Here is a 16,331-nt window from a genome sequence, read left to right as displayed (position 1 = left end):
AAGCAACACTATGTAGTATTTGTACCATAAAATTACAGCTTCAAAATCTTTATGATGCTTCACTCACTTGTAATAAGTGAATAGAGACTCTGTCGTTGCCAATTTTTGGAGGAGGGTAGGAAACAATCCCACCATCCCTCACCATGCCCCTTGTTCTTTAGTTTGAATTATTATTTAAAGTAAGTCATTATGTTCTAAACACAAAACCCCAGCTATTTGCTAGCTAGTAACTTAAGAAGATTATGAACAAAATGCTTTGCCTCTCCTGGCCTCTTTATTATAACCATTTAAGAATAAACATTAGAAGACATTGAAAATCTGTATTTTACTAATAAATGTAATAATATAATTCATGCTTTATGCAGGAAAGCAAAGATATTGAAGAAACTGCTGTCCTTGATGGACCAACCAAAGGTCAGTTTTATCATGACAGTATCTGACCACTGCCATTCTACCTTTTTTTGCATCATTTGTTCATTTTAACACCACGCCCTAATTGCAAGGGATGTGAGCGAGGAACCCTTGAGAGCACAGAATCTTTCAGGGGGCAATGGCTGCTGTAATGGCTTGTTTAATGGGTAAATTAAATAGCCATGAAGACATGTAAACTGCCACATTGCACTGTACAAATTAATCAGAAAACTAACTTGACATTGTCATCTAACATTAAAGTGGTTTATTTCTGTGATCACCTCATGTAGAAAATACACCACTAACCATTAGATTCATAAAGCTTAAAACATACATTTTTCTCTTTCTTTTATCTACATAATGTACAGTATTATATTTTTATATCTAGGAGTTCATTATAAATGTCTTCTTTAATATTTCCTCTAGCTTTATCATAAGATATAATATTCTATACATTTTTCACTCAATCTTCAGGTTAACATTTTATTTTAGGTGCCGCAAATCCACAAATAAAGAGTATTGTGAAGTTTACCGTTGACCAACGGTCAACATCATATTGACCAGATCACTCCACCAGCTGCTCTCTCCACACGGATCTGGCACACCTCACGAAAGCATGTAGGGGCAAGACATCCCAGAACCCATAGAGAATGAACTGAAAACTCTGCAGGTCTAAGAAAAAATAAAAAAGAGGATTACCGTGAAAATCTTTCCCTGTGTCTGAAATAGCTCCCTATTCACTAGTCCATATATTATTTACTATACAGTGCTGTATTATAGGAAAGGAGGTTAATGAGTGATTTCAGACACTAATTCATGCAAGTTTTTACCAAATAGCGCAGTGCACGGTAATGTCAGCTAGTGCTCATGGGTTGTACACTACATTTGCAGAGCATTGTGGGATTCATTGAATTCACTGAAAGTTGCCAACTGTGGCTTTGGCCACTACTACAAAATGATGGAACCCCAAAATAGTGCACTATATAGTGAGTAGGGCAAGTTTCCCTTTCTGTTTTATTAGTGTGCCGCCCTATCACTCTAATAAACGAACCATCCATTACATGAAGTCTGTGCATTAGGTCAAAATGTAAAGTAACTAATGACCAATCAAATACTCAGCCTGAGGCTTCACATAAAAGCAGAGATATGTTTATAAGAGTGACAGAGCTGTGCGATGTTTTAGAAATACAAATGGGATGTCTGTCAAAAACAGCATATCTTATCTCACACTGGCTGTCATGGCTGATGTAGCCAGCTATAATGATTATAATAGGACCATTGTGCTTTTTTATCTTGTAGCTCTTTTGGAGTTAGGAAAGAATTTAAGGACTATGCTTTTTGAAACTGCTATCAGTCTATGCCATGGTGTTTTAAATGGTTCAATCCTGCTCTGGTTTCTCCCTGACTCCACCCATCTATTCCTGGACCATTTGTGTGGCTGTGCGATCCTCTAGTTCTTTGGAATCCTTGTGTTTGTGCGTCCAGTTCCTTAATTTCAAAAACGAAAGTGCTTTATATAAAACAGACAGACTTTTTCTTCTGCTCAGCACATAAAGCATCATGCTTTCATGCATTTGGGTCAATTTAGGAGTTAGGAGTAAAGTACTGGCACTTTAAGAATGAGTGTGTTTGAAAATAAGAGCTGTATTTCCAACGAGTGCCACAGGGGGCAGTTTGTGCCCACAGCGCTTTGCCTCCTCTCCCTTCCATATTAATTTTGCCGCTAGTTTTAGTGACTTTTCAGACCTTCTAGCGAGTTATTTATCAATAAAAAACCTGACTAGCACCAGCAACTTTCTGCACAAACCGTTAACTGACCGTTCGTGGGAGACACAGCTCCCTCTGTGGCTATTCTGTTCCCACAGACAGACACTGCTCCGTTGACATGGCTACTCTGCTCCAGGGACAGAATTGCTGGAGCCACAGCTCTCTCTACACGGCACCTCTGCTCCCAGAGACAGATCAGCATAGTCAGTCCGTACGGCAGCTCACATAGATCACAATGCGCTGCGAATGTGAGGGGGAAAAAGTGCTGCCAAAGACATTTCTTCTTCCTTTTATATTGAATTTATTCCCTTTGCTGAACTCCTGAACTGATATCACATCATTGATTGAGGCATTCAGCCTCATTCAAACAGTAAAAACATGTCATATGAATGTATGACATGGGCTGAAGGCTGTTGTCTTTTAAAATTTGTTCTTTTGTTCCTGCTTTCGTCGCTGGAAGTTGTTGTTTTTCTGCTGGCAAGTTGTTTCTTGAAAATAGGAGAGGAGACTCGAAAAGTAGAGATGAAATTAAGTTTATTGGGTGCGCATGGGTCTCTTCCTAAACAAGTCTGAAACTCTCTCTGTACAATACCCTTTTAAGAATAACACAGTGATCCTCCCACCTTAACCACACCTAATCAATTACCATAGCAATCAGGTTAACAGAAATGGAGAACCCCTGCTCTGTTAGGGACATCCAGTCTGTCTGCAGCTTGGCCCAAATGGTTGGAACAAAAGGCACCCCATGGTAATTACATAATACAAAGTCACCAAGGTGGTTGCATCCTGAATTATCTTAGAGTTCATGTGAGGAAGAGAGTGTAAGAAAAATTATTTTCAACAAGGCGCAATCAGACCCAGAAATGATGAAACATCACGTGTGGCGTCACACTTAATAATCGGATACCGTTGATTTTGCCGACCACCCTCAGCTTGTAGAGAAAGCATATTACTTTTCCTGATGTTTTAGGTTTTAGCGATTGTATCATTTCAGTATTGTTATTGCGATATTAAGGCAGGTATTGTATCGTAACTCATAATTTTGGTATGATGACAACACTATCTATATGTACATCATACCATAAGGCTTCCTTAATTACAGTCTGTTTATCTATGTCTGTTAGGAATTGTTTTGATAAGCTGTACATATAATGTTACCCCGGTCAGCTAAAAGACAAAATTGTTTTTTATATTTGCAGATTCTGTGGATAAAAGCACTTCTAGTCCACTTGTAGAAGATAAGCCACAATCCCACAAGGAAGCAAAGCAGGAGAAAAAAAGCCTCTTTGGTTCTAACAGCAAGGTATCTGACCCAAAATAATACTAACTTATACAACTAGGGAATGGCATGAACTAACTATCATCACCAGTAGATTGACCAGAGGAGGATGGGTCACCCCTTGTGAGCCTTGGTTCCTCCCAAGGTTTCTTCCTCAGCTGGGGGAGTTTTTCCTTGCCACTGTCGCCCCTGGCTTGCTCACTTGAGGGTTTTACATTTGTCTTTACATTTCATGTCAAATCTTGTCTTACTGGAATTCTGTGAAGCTGCTTTGTGACAACATCAGTTGTGAAAAGCGCTATATAAATAAATTTGATTTGATTTTGATTTGATGAAAAATGCTGCTGTTTGTTGTTTAACTACATACTGGAATAGTAATGTGTACATAATATGTATTGTAAATATGAAATTATTATACATGATTATCAGAATTGGTACAAATATATGAAGTTTTTTTTTTTAATTCATAGTATATCTTTGTTTCCCTATAATTACTGTTATCCCAGTCAGGTTGTCATTATTAATAAACTTGATTAGCTGCCATCTATAGATACAGATGTAACATTACCACCACTCCTTTTATGATTTTAGCTTTCTCTGTTCAAGCGGATGTCTTCCACCAAAGACAAGCAAGACAAGGAGAAAGTTGAAGCCCCAACAGAGAGCACTACATCAGCCAAAACTTCCAGGGAAACCCCGTCAGGTAGCTCAGAAGGAGGACCAAGGAAGAGTTCTAGTGTGGAAGCCCCCAATTCCCAGCAGTTCCGGTCCCACTCAGCCACCTGCAGTCTGCTGTGAATGCTCCAGTGGACACATTCTACCCAGTTTACAGACGCTTTTTAAACTGCTAAAAGCAGATTCCATGGGACCCTTCAGAGCTGGCACTGAGAACTTGTGATGGTAGCAATAAAATTCAAAGATAATCTGGTCATCATAATTAAATAAATTGTACAGTTTATTAAGTAATGCTAATTGTATCTTCAAACCCAGTTTCATAAAACATGGGGCAGTGTGTTAAAATGCTAATAAAAACAGCAAGCAGTGATTAGTGAACTTTCTTTAATTTATATTGAACTGAAAACATAACAAAGCATTTGATTTCATGTACCAAGAGTTAGTTTCTTTGTTTTGAACCCAAGTGGGTTTGTGGGATGTATGGCCACCAGGTGCTTGCCAATGAACACTACCCCCAGACCTAGCTCCAGGGGTAGGTCCCAGTAACCCTGAAGAGTATCCGTTTTTTGAATACATTTTTTTCATGAAAGTGTAGTTCACTATATGTTAGTTGTAGGGGCTGTCGTTGTAATGATAAAGAGGGAGCTAGGCTATAAAACAAGCTCTGGTCAATCTGCATCTCCACCTTCACCTGTAGTCATGAGCTTTTATTAGGGATTATATTTCCCTGGCCAGGGAGCCCTGGGATCCCCTGAAAAGAGCTTGAGGAAGATGCTGAGGACAGGAATGCCTGGGCTTATTTGCTTGACCGGTTGCCACAGTGAACCTGAATCTAGACTGGGAAAATATGATAACAGTATTTGATGCGTACTTTATGCATTTTATGTCTTTATTATGTATTTATTAAATGCTTATTCCAGATGTAATACTTGTAGCCAGCACACTTCAAAAAACAATGGGACAGGAGCATGTTCACCACTTTACAGTTAATTTTGTTTATAATAAGGCTCTTCATAAGAGTTTTGTGCCTGGAGACACCAACTAATCCCATTTAAATGTACAATAAGCCATTCTTCTGTTATAATTTTATGAAGTCTAAAGCTATGTATGAGGACAAAAATTTGTTAAAGTATTCACAAGTTCATGTGGCTAAATTCCTCCCAGAACTGTGCTGTTTTTATTCTTTCTTAGAAGTTGATAGGCATGGATGCTTAGTTGGGATTTGTGCCTTAAACTCTGAGATCTTTCCACATTTCTTGAGAACTCTGATGATATAATGCACTGTAAAATGAGATATAGCTAAAGTTCTTCAAAGCAGTGGGCCTCAGACAATCCTTGCTCAAGCATAGGCCTTTTCTGGATGCTTCTTTCTTACCTGTTTTCTTTGAATATTTAAAATGTTCCTTCTGTATCAGTTGCCCTGTACCAACTTTTTATTTTTATGTGTTGCAAGAATTAATGTCAGAATATCTAAAAAACATATTCTACAAGATCTATGTTTGTTTTGTTTCCTTTAAATCCAGGTCAAAGTGGATTTACAAATCATTGCTTTCTGTTATTAATCGCATGTCACATTCTGTCCAAGCTTTTTTGGAACTGAGGATTGTATTTTGTAGGTTTACAGTTATTTTTATTATAGACCAATGATATTGTTGACTAGATATTGTTTATTGGGTTGATAAATGCAGAATTAACAACACCATAGTAGTGATATTTTAATGTTTATTGTGCTGGTATAAAGCAGTAACATTTTGTGGTTTTCTAATTATTGTAAACTTACAGCTAGGGACTGTAGTTCATCTTTTTCTTGCACAGATTGTATTAGCCATCTTATAGCCACTGGAGTCTTCAATCTTAGTTGCCAAGAAAGGTATAGGAGCACATTTCAACCTCAGGTGGCTAATCTGATGTTTCCAGCTGATGAAAAATGCAATTTGCTTCTAATTACTGAAAACTTGAAAGTACACCAGCCTTTCTGGTCTCTGTTCTTCTGTGTTTCTGATCACAGGACCAGACCAGGGTTTGTTGGTTATATTTGGTGGACCATTCTCAACCTTGCAAGAAAATACCAGTAACTTCAGTAGTTTAACACAGTAGAGAACATGTCTAAGTTAATTCTGGATCACAGATAAGCATTTTCCTATTCTAACCCATTGGATTCAATAATAATTAGGTGTGTTTAATGCGGAAGAACACTTAACTCAAGTTTAGAGCTAGAAGGTGCTCATTTTGATACCACCACACTACAGTAATACACACAACAGTGAAGTATTCCATTACCATGTTGGACAACCACTGTACTTAATTTTCACCCAAACAATATTATTATGTTGTAAATATAGAATATTATAATGTAATATTATTATGTATACCCAAGTTTATTATTGAGGGTAGATTGCAACTTACAAATTGTGCCATAAAAGATGAGCTACAAGTATATATGTATATATATAAAGTGTACTTATACAATTGGTATTCCTGATAGAATAACTAATGAGTCTTGCTACAAGGAAGTCAAAATAATAGATCTGGTTTAGAAATGATTGCCGTCTTGCACAGAAAACCAAACACTACATTTTACCACTGAGGTTTGTCTATTTTCAGGATATTTTCCAAAGCTTTATTAGGAGGAGCTATATGAATTTTGTTACTGTATTTCATGTCTTAAATTTTCCATTTATTTATTTATTTGTTTGTTTGCATATGTCACATAACCTGCAAATGTCAGAAACCACCCATTTATTGAATTTCCATCCAGTTCAGAGTAGCAGTGGGTCACCCGGACTGGGTGTACAAATTATACAAATTACAAAAGGACATTTACAGCTGTAGAGAAATGGACTGCTAGATCAACAAACCTGTAAACATTATAACAGGTCTATTACATCTTTGAGAGATGAGAAAATCAAATCCTCTCTTGCTTCATGACCTAGAAAAAAGTACACGTCTCTGTCATCATTCCACTGTGAACAGACAAGGCACTTCTATAGACTTAAACATTTTTGATATTCCCGTATAATTTGTTTTTCTAAAAAAAATAAAATAAATAAATAAAAATAATATATATATAATAAAAATAAATAAATGAATCTGCATCTTTATCTGATGGTAAATTTGAATCATGCACTTGGCTATTTTAACCAGAAAGAAAATGAAAGTTGATCTGTGACATTTTCTCCATGTAATAAAAGTTTCCTTTTTATCATGGTGTTTATTCAAGGTGGTTGAATTTAGTGTGACATGCAATGTATCACAATCTGTTGTATTAATGCAATATACTTATAAGCAGTTATTTTTTTATGCTGAGCTTAGTTTTGTTATAGCATCCTTGCACTTTTGGCTAATAGTGCAATATTAATTGTATTGCTATCGCTGTAGTACCCACGTTCGATGTCAGTCTCCACTCTATAAATTGGCATCCTGTCTCGGTCTCAACGTTATTGCATTTATTGTCTGTGACGAGTGGATGAACAGCACTAGGTGGCGGTGCAGCAGACACTTGTGAACATTGATATTGAGAGTCTGAACGCTACTACAGATTTTCAGGAGTCGACTCTGAATTTCGATTCTTGCAGCCAGCGTCGTTAGATCCGATTCCTTGACTCAAAGTCATTTAAACCATGTAGAACAACAATGTATAAATGAATCCTCGCTGTATGAACCATGTCATCGCCGGAGATTCAGGTGGAAGATTCTGGATTAAATCGTTTAAAACATTTACACATTTTAGATGGTACGAATTATAGTGGTATGCCTTACTAGTTTTTAATTGTGTCAGGTTCTGTCTCTTTAATTCGATTTTGGTCTAAGTATGCACTCACAAACAGGGGCAGAGTCGATTCCAAGACTTTTTGAATCAATGGAGAAGAGTCGACTCGAACTCACTGAAGATTTAGAATTAAAGATTCACCTCATTGGGAGTCGACTCTGCATCATCAGTCTGAGCCCCTTGTAAACCAACCGACGTCAACTCATAATCAAGAAAGCGGTTCTCTTCTTTAAGGAGATATACGCATTACACATATTAATCTTCTTAGAAAATATGGAGGAGTATCATTCCGGAGATGAGGTATTCAGATTTGAGATAGAATTTTCATGTTCATTATTAAAACATTTGCACTAGCTCCTAAGCTGCTTGATGTTAGCTATTACGCTAACTTTAGCTGATAGATCCTCCTCTCGTAGACACGAGCCCTGAAAAAAGGCCCACAATCCTTAATATGTAACTAACGTAATTTAGATTCTTTGGGAATAGTGAATGTGTTTTTCTCTGTTGATTGCTGGCCGTTTCAGTCAGTGATGTCCCTGTTGCGGTGTTGTACAATAGATTTATCTAGATACCTGGGTGTGGCGGAATTATGTTCTCAGACTCAGCGTTGTTTAAACGTTATACGTTTAAAATAAGTTTCTCTTATCCATACATTTTCAGTTTTAGTGAAGAACTATTCTCACAATGAATACAATAAACTTGGCAAAGTTAATTCTACTGAAGTCCGTTTACGACTAGTGTAGTCCCCCAAAACAAACAAAAAAACTCAGCTCATAATTGTGTTTATTGTACTATGCTTAAATATATATTGTATTTTATGTTATTTTATATTTAATTATTAAGTTAATTGCTGTGTCATTATCTTAAGGTTTTATCTACTCCCTGATACCCAGTCTTCTATGAGGTGGTATCTCATCATTCTGAGATGTTATCTCAATATTGAGTTACTAAGTCATTATTCTGAGACACTATATTCGATTTATTGACATTTCATCTTGCCTCATTTAGAGAAACGAACTAAATATTTGGAGATATCTCTCATTTTAGATACGTTTAGTTATCATTACATATCATTATCCTGTTGTACCAAATAATAACTGTAAGCTGTTATTTCCTGATTTTTTGGTTATGAACTAATAATTTTGGGAGTCTGTCTAATCTAGCAGTGTCTAGCCATAATCAGACAAGGTCAGACAATGGATTCTAACATTGAGGACCACTTTAAATGTGTCTTAATAAATTTTGTGTTTTATAGGAATCTGAAAGTTTCCTTTCAAATTATTCTCCTGACCCCAGAAATAAAGCCTCGTATAATCACTTCCTCATTAGGGTCCGAAAGCACTGTGCAGCACATAGTATCTCTGAAAAATGAGAATAAGTAATGGAATATGCTTATGATTATTATAATTTTAATTTAATTATGAATAAAAACTACATCTGATGCGTGTTCCTTCATCTCATAACATTAGCAATGTTCTTTACACAGGTGTCCTTCAATCCGGATGAAGCAAGTAATGCTGTTAAGGAGGTAACTAAACATGCAGATTACTGGAGAAATCTTTGGCAAATTGAAAAATGTAATATCACATCTAATATAAATATATTTATACAATGCACATAAGTTAGCCACTTTTTGTCAAAAACAGTTAAACTACGCACATGTAAAACTGAGACACTTGTTTATTGTATATTTCATTGTAAGGGGCACAGCATGCAAACCAGAAACCAAGAAGCACTTTCAGCACCTATCAAAAGGTGTCAGTGAAAAGTGTATCATACTGTACATATATTAGCTGTGAAGTGCAGTACTTATCAATTGTAAGCAATTGATACAAACGTGGGAACCATGGCGGATTCTACAATATGAATTTCTTTATACAATATGAAACATATAAAGAATTACATTTAAGATGTTTATGATTACGTAAATGCAGTCGAGGTCTTTTTTTTGAAGAAGAAGAAGCAGAACTAGAGGACGCTAGAAATTCAACATTAAGGTTGGGAAGTAGAATATCACACCTTGGTTTATTTGCAGTGGGTCTTCTTTTTATCCTCGAGGCATTCTTAGCTGATGTGTTGTGTTGACTAGTAGTACGCTCCTACAGACTCCTACAGAGATTTATATTCAGCTTGTCCCATCCCCAGTGTTTGATTGGCAGTGTTGCACTGAAAATTGCACATTTTGCATTTGAATTTGAATAATCTCTTAAATAATGCAAACTCACACAATAAATTCAATTCGAAATACCTAATGTAATTAGCATTTTCAAATATGCAACTGAATTTTGTCCAAAATACGCTGCCATTATCACAGTTAAAAAGAAATTTGGAAAGTGCACCGTTACATATTACTGTTGTTCATATTAGATTAAAGGTTCCACTCTTTGCCCTTAAGTAAATCAGAAGATTGTGTGTTTTCACTCTGAATGAGAATCTTTGTTGTGTGCCAAGTCCCATGCCTAACTTGTGCTTGAAGATTTAAAATGATTTTGAGGAGGAGCAGGCTCCATTTCTATTTAATAAATGTGTGGGGGGGTCTTTGTGTGCACATGTGTGAACATTTCTGTTTGTTTTTGGTAGTGCATTGAAGGTGTTATTGGTGGTGTGGACTACAGCCAGAATAAAGTGAACCAGTGGACAGCCAGCATAGTGGAGCACGCACTCACTCAGCTGGTCAAACAGGGAAAACCATTAAAGTATATCGGTAAGATACTCTCTCTCTCTCTCTCTCTCTCTCTCTCTCTCTCTATATATATATATATATATATATATATATATATAATCAGTTTTGGCTGAGACAGCTGTGTGTGTTGTGTATATTTTTCAGTTAACTGCACAGTAATGCAGAAAAGTGGGGCAGGACTTCATACTGCCAACTCCTGTTACTGGGATACTACCACTGATGGTAAGTAATGGAAGAACTACACTGTACATCCAAGATTACCCCTAGGCTGGTGTTTATTGGGAGTGTTTTAATGAATCAGGGACTTTACAGCAGAAGGCAAAATGTCATTTAATGGCATGTATTTAAATTTTTTTCCACAATATCCACGAAAACTCCTGTGGTGATTAGGGGTGTCAAAGGATTAAAATAATTTGTCACATTTAGTTATAAGTGTGAATAAAGTCAGTTTAATCAGAATATATCCAATTCCCTTACAGAGCATCAAAGACAGACCATTTAGGAGAACATTTCTGTGGCCATTTCCAAAAGTGAATTCTATTTGTAAAAATGACTCTTGCTTGAATGCTGTGATACTTTGGCAACATTTGGTGGACTGTATTTGAAATGCCCAGCATTTTTTAGTTTGTTTTGAGCGCTGTCAAATGGATTGTACTGTTGAGACACTGGGATAGCATGAATGTTAATGTTCATTGTTCAGGGATACAGTTCAGAAGTAAACTTTTGATCAAAATTTAGCCTCTGGTGTATGCACACCAGATTGCTTACACAGTTTCCATAACAATAGAAAAATGCCTGTACACTGAGGAGGGATTTTAGTGGATGTGTACCATAATCCTAGAGCAGGGGTCACAAATAGGTGGAACACGGTCTGGGTCCAGACCCAGACTCTGTCCTATCCGGACATGGACCTGTAACTGATAAACTATTAAGAGCTGTTTAATTTTGAACATGTTTTAAGTGGCGTGACTCTTCTAGTCATTACGGTTCAGGTTTAGTGCTCCAGAAAAGTCACAGACTAATCACATGTGTTTCTGCATATCACACGTGAAGCTACTCAGCCAATCAGATTTGATGAAATTATTATGATCGCTGTGACTCGAATGAGTGACTCACGCAGGTCAGGGCTCCAGACAATACTGTTCTGAAGCCAGTAAAAATAAGATAAAGATAAAAGCTCTTTTGGGACAACGGTGTATTGTGAGGTAAAACCTGAAACTTTAGTAAGAAGGGAACAATTTCAAGTGGAAATTCTCATAACACTGGGCATGCATTCTATTTACGGATAAAGTCCTGTCCTTCAGCATAAAGAGCTAATCGGCTTGCTATAAACATATAACATACAAACCGGATTCCAAAAAAGTTGGGACACTAAACAAATTGTGAATAAAAACTGAATGCAATGATGTGGAGATGGCAAATGTCAATATTTTATTCGTAATAGAACATAGATGACAGATCAAAAGTTTAATCTGAGTAAATGTAACAATTCAAAGGAAAAATATGTCGATTCAAAATTTCACAGTGTCAACAAATCCCAAAAAAGTGGGGACCAGTAGCAATAAGTGGCTGGAAAAAGGAAATTGAGCATATAACGAACAGCTGGAAGACCAATTAACACTAACTAGGTCAATTGACAACATGATTGGGTATAAAAAGAGCTTCTCAGAGTGTCAGTGTCTCTCTGAAGCCAAGATGGTAAGAGGATCACCAATTCCACCATTGTTGGGCAAAAAGATAGTGCAGCGATACCAGAATGGTGTTACCCAGCGTAAAATAGCAAAGATTTTTAAATGGACATCAACCGTGCATAACATCATCAAAAGATTCAGAGAATCTGGAACAATTAACAATAAACGTCACTGCACCTCAAACAGGAACGCCACTGTCAAGGAAATAACAGAATGGGCTCAGGAATACTACCAGAAAGCATTATCAGTGAACACAATCCACTGTGCCATCCGTCGTCGTCAGATGAAACTCTACAGTGCAAAGAGGAAGCCATTTCTAAGCAAGCTCCACAAGCTCAGACGTTTGCACTGGGCCAGGGGTCTTTTAAAATGGAGTGTGGCAAAATGGAAGACTGTTCTGTGGTCAGATGAGTCACGATTTGAAGTTCTTTATGGAACACTGAGACGCCATGTCATCCGGACCAGAGAAGACAAGGATAACCCAAGGTGTTATCAGCGCTCCGTTCAGAAGCCTGCATCACTGATGGTATTGGGTTGCATGAGTGCTTGTGGCATGGGTAGCTTGCATGTCTGGAAAGGCACCATTAATGCAGAGAACTATGTTCAGGTTCTAGAACAGGGGTGGGCAATCTTATCCGCAAAGGGCCGGTGTGGCTGCTGGATTTAAGTCCATTCAGGCTCAAGCACACCTGATTTCACTCCTTTAATTAGTTGGCTTGAGTAAAACAAATGATCATGTGACCTCCTAGTTGGTTGGAACAAAAACCAGCAGCCACACTGGCACTTTGGGGATAAGATTGCCCACCCCTGTTCTAGAACAACATATGCTCCCATCTAGACGTCATCTCTTTCAGGGAAGACCCTGCATTTTTCAACAAGATAATGCCAGACCACATTCTGCAGCAATCACAACATCATGGCTACGTAGGAGAAGAATCCGGGGACTGAAATGGCATCCTGCAGTCCAGATCTTTCAAATCAAATTTATTTATATATAGCGCTTTTCACAACTGTTGTCACAAAGCAGCTTCACAGAATTCCAGTAAGACAAATCTTTCACCTATAGAGAACATTTGGCGCATCATAAAGAGGAAGGTGCAACAAAGAAGACGATTGAACAGTTAGAGGCCTGTATTAGACATGAATGGGAGAGCATTCCTATTTCTAAACTTGAGAAACTGGTCTCCTCTGTCCCCAGATGTCTGAGTGTTGTAAGAAGAAGGGGGGATGCCACACAGTGGTAAAAAATGGCCTTGTCCCAACTTTTTTGGGATTTGTTGACACTGTGAAATTTTGAATCAACATGTTTTTCCTTTAAAATGTTACATTTACTCAGATTAAACTTTTGATCTGTCATCTATGTTCTGTTACGAATAAAATATTGACATTTGCCGTCTCCACATCATTGCATTCAGTATTTATTCACAATTTGTTTAGTGTCCCAACTTTTTTGGAATCCGGTTTGTATAAACATATAAAGCAATATGAGCCAATCAGATTGCTGGGTATGGAAAAGCAGTGAAATCAACTGCAACTACAAAAGTTATTAGGGACTTTATTTAAAATATGCTTATTTTTCCCCAAAATCATTGTGAAAAGGACATTTTATTTAGAGCATTTATTTATAATTAATTATTCATAAATCTTGTTGAAATAATGTATGTTGAAATGTAATTGAAAGTATAATTTGATTTGACATCTGACACTGAGCAGTGATCATAATGCAAGTTATATATTATGTTCTGGACCTTGGCTTGAGAACATTTACTCTAACTGGACCTAAAACGATTTTAATGATTATTATTTGTCCTAGATGGTTCTCAGGAAAAAGATGCCTTAATGACATTAGAATAATTCAACATCACTACTTTTTTCTTAAAGTTAATGCAATACCATCTGCAATATAACACAGGTGATACTTGAGCCGTGTCACAGTACTGATTGATAATGTCCACAGATATATTTTCTGTATATCTTAACAGCGTTGTTTTGGTCTACATTTATGGATCACTGGTAATGTGAGTTTTATGCAAACTGAAAAGCATGTTCCATTGGTAGTGGACAACATGGTCTCTATCCCTGCATGTGATATTGACAGTCTGTCAGAAAATGTAGCAGTTTTATTTTAGAAGTGTAATTTGAGTATGTGTCCATGATATAATGCTCATAAAGCAGGTTTCAAAATTCTGATTTGTGCACTTTATCGCTAGTGTCCAAAGTGTAATGGTAGTTAATGTTAATTTGTTGTAAGTTGCTGCAGCTACTTCCAGAGACAGAGACAAATTAGAAATAGTTACAGTAATATTTTGTTTTTGTCTGTTTTTCATTCATAATTCTGTATTTTGGTATTACTGTTAAGCTACATCAGCTTTTTAAGGCATTGTGTTAAGGTACTAATGCTCAGGAAACCAATTTATATATAATCATGTGCCACCATACTGTTATGTTTTGAAAAAATGTCATATTTGATTTTGTCAGTAGCCTAGTACTATTTTAAAGCTTATTAATTTATTTCCAGTGATAAATTCCCATGTATCTATTGTTGGAATTAGACCTCTTCCATACTAGGAAAACAGCTTTGGATGGTAAATGAAAATGACCAAGATTGGACCAATTCCTGAATAGGATTCTCTTAATTTTTTTTGTAAGTTTACTTGCTTTTGTCTCTCTGTAGGAAGCTGCACAGTCAGATGGGAGAACCGCACAATGTACTGCGTGGTCAGTGTGTTTGCAGTCGCTGTCACTCTTTAAACTAGGGCCAACATCAAACCGTGAGACCAATATAAGCACTCAGACACTAGGTGGTGCCAACATCTTGCCTCAGCATACTGAACCAACTTGTGCAGGAGCCCTTAGCTGCTTGGTTTGGAAAGGCATGTCCTTAAATGACTGAGTTCACTTGTGCCCACAGTGTAAACTTTATACTGTATCATAGTTTCTTGTGTTTGATGCTAGAGTTATGTCTTTGCCATCTCTCATTTTTGAGTCCTGTGTGTTTATGTAGAATGATTTCAAATATGTACATTGTAATTTAATTAATAGGTTTGCTCCTCCAGCTCAAATTTGAGTTTGTGTTAAATGAACATCGAAATTGTTCATTTTGATGAAGCCTTTCTATTGCAGCATTCCTCATGTTTCTCTGAGAATGTCTCACATGAAATAAGACAAAGAAAATCCTCTGATTTCAGCCTAATGTTGCATTTAAATCTGAAGTTTGTTTTTAAGTGCAACTGTGCTATCTTTAAGAGAAATTCTGGATTTCTTCTCAAAGCTGAATAATAGTGATATTACATCATAATGTGCTTGTAAATTTGTTTTTCAGAAACAACAATACAGATGTTTTATTTGTTTGCTTTACTTATTAAACAAAACCACCCATACAAGTTACATACAATTGAACATTCATAATGTGATGTATTGTATATCACGTTACCAGGAATAAGTCAACTGGAACAAATGAACGAAGTTCCCCTTCCATTGTCTTTTTAACCCTCCGCCCCTACTTGGATTTCTAAAGTAATAAGAATAAAAAAAAGTTGTGTTCAACAATTCAACAGTTTATATTTATTTGTGCAAACTTTTTTTCAAACACCTGGAATATAAAACTGCTCTGCGAACGAAAGCAAATGAAAAACTGATTGGAATGTGTTTCAGTTAGGCTTGTGCTTATGATTTAGAATTACAGCGAGCTTGATTTCTACTGAGAAACTGTAAAAGAGGAAACAGGTTTTGAAAGCCCCTGAACAGTGAAAAACTGGCCAGCTATTTCTACAGGCACTTCTGCAATAAAACCCTGAAATTACACAACTAAGGTGAGGCAAAAATCTATGTCCTTCACTTGCAAAGCAAAGTGATGCAAAAGTGAGTAATTTAATGTTATACCTAATAACAAAACCACGCCACAGCAATCTTGATGAATCTTGCACATTTGACGTAATATTTTTAGCAGTATAAGGCAAAACACTGCTTGTCATAGGTTACCAGAAATGCCACAGGAGAAATACATCAGTCAAAAGTTTAATTATTTTACTAATTTTGCCTTTATTGCGAATTAAG

General features: G+C 36.7%; 1 protein-coding gene across 1 annotated transcript; it reads left to right on the top strand.

Moving 5' to 3' along the window:
- The first annotated feature begins 8,046 nt into the window (after window positions 1-8,046).
- Window positions 8,047-15,652, top strand: LOC136678393 (dynein light chain Tctex-type 3-like). The gene is made up of 5 exons (XM_066656450.1): window positions 8,047-8,201; window positions 9,388-9,429; window positions 10,482-10,605; window positions 10,729-10,806; window positions 14,950-15,652. Exons 1-5 carry the CDS (start codon window positions 8,175-8,177, stop codon window positions 15,024-15,026), a joined length of 348 nt encoding a protein of 115 aa, XP_066512547.1. The 5' UTR covers window positions 8,047-8,174; the 3' UTR covers window positions 15,027-15,652.
- The last annotated feature ends 679 nt before the right edge of the window (window positions 15,653-16,331 follow it).

Source organism: Hoplias malabaricus, chromosome Y, assembly GCF_029633855.1.
Source record: "Hoplias malabaricus isolate fHopMal1 chromosome Y, fHopMal1.hap1, whole genome shotgun sequence".
Lineage (NCBI taxonomy): Eukaryota > Metazoa > Chordata > Actinopteri > Characiformes > Erythrinidae > Hoplias > Hoplias malabaricus.
This window is presented reverse-complemented; position numbering and strand designations above follow the sequence as displayed.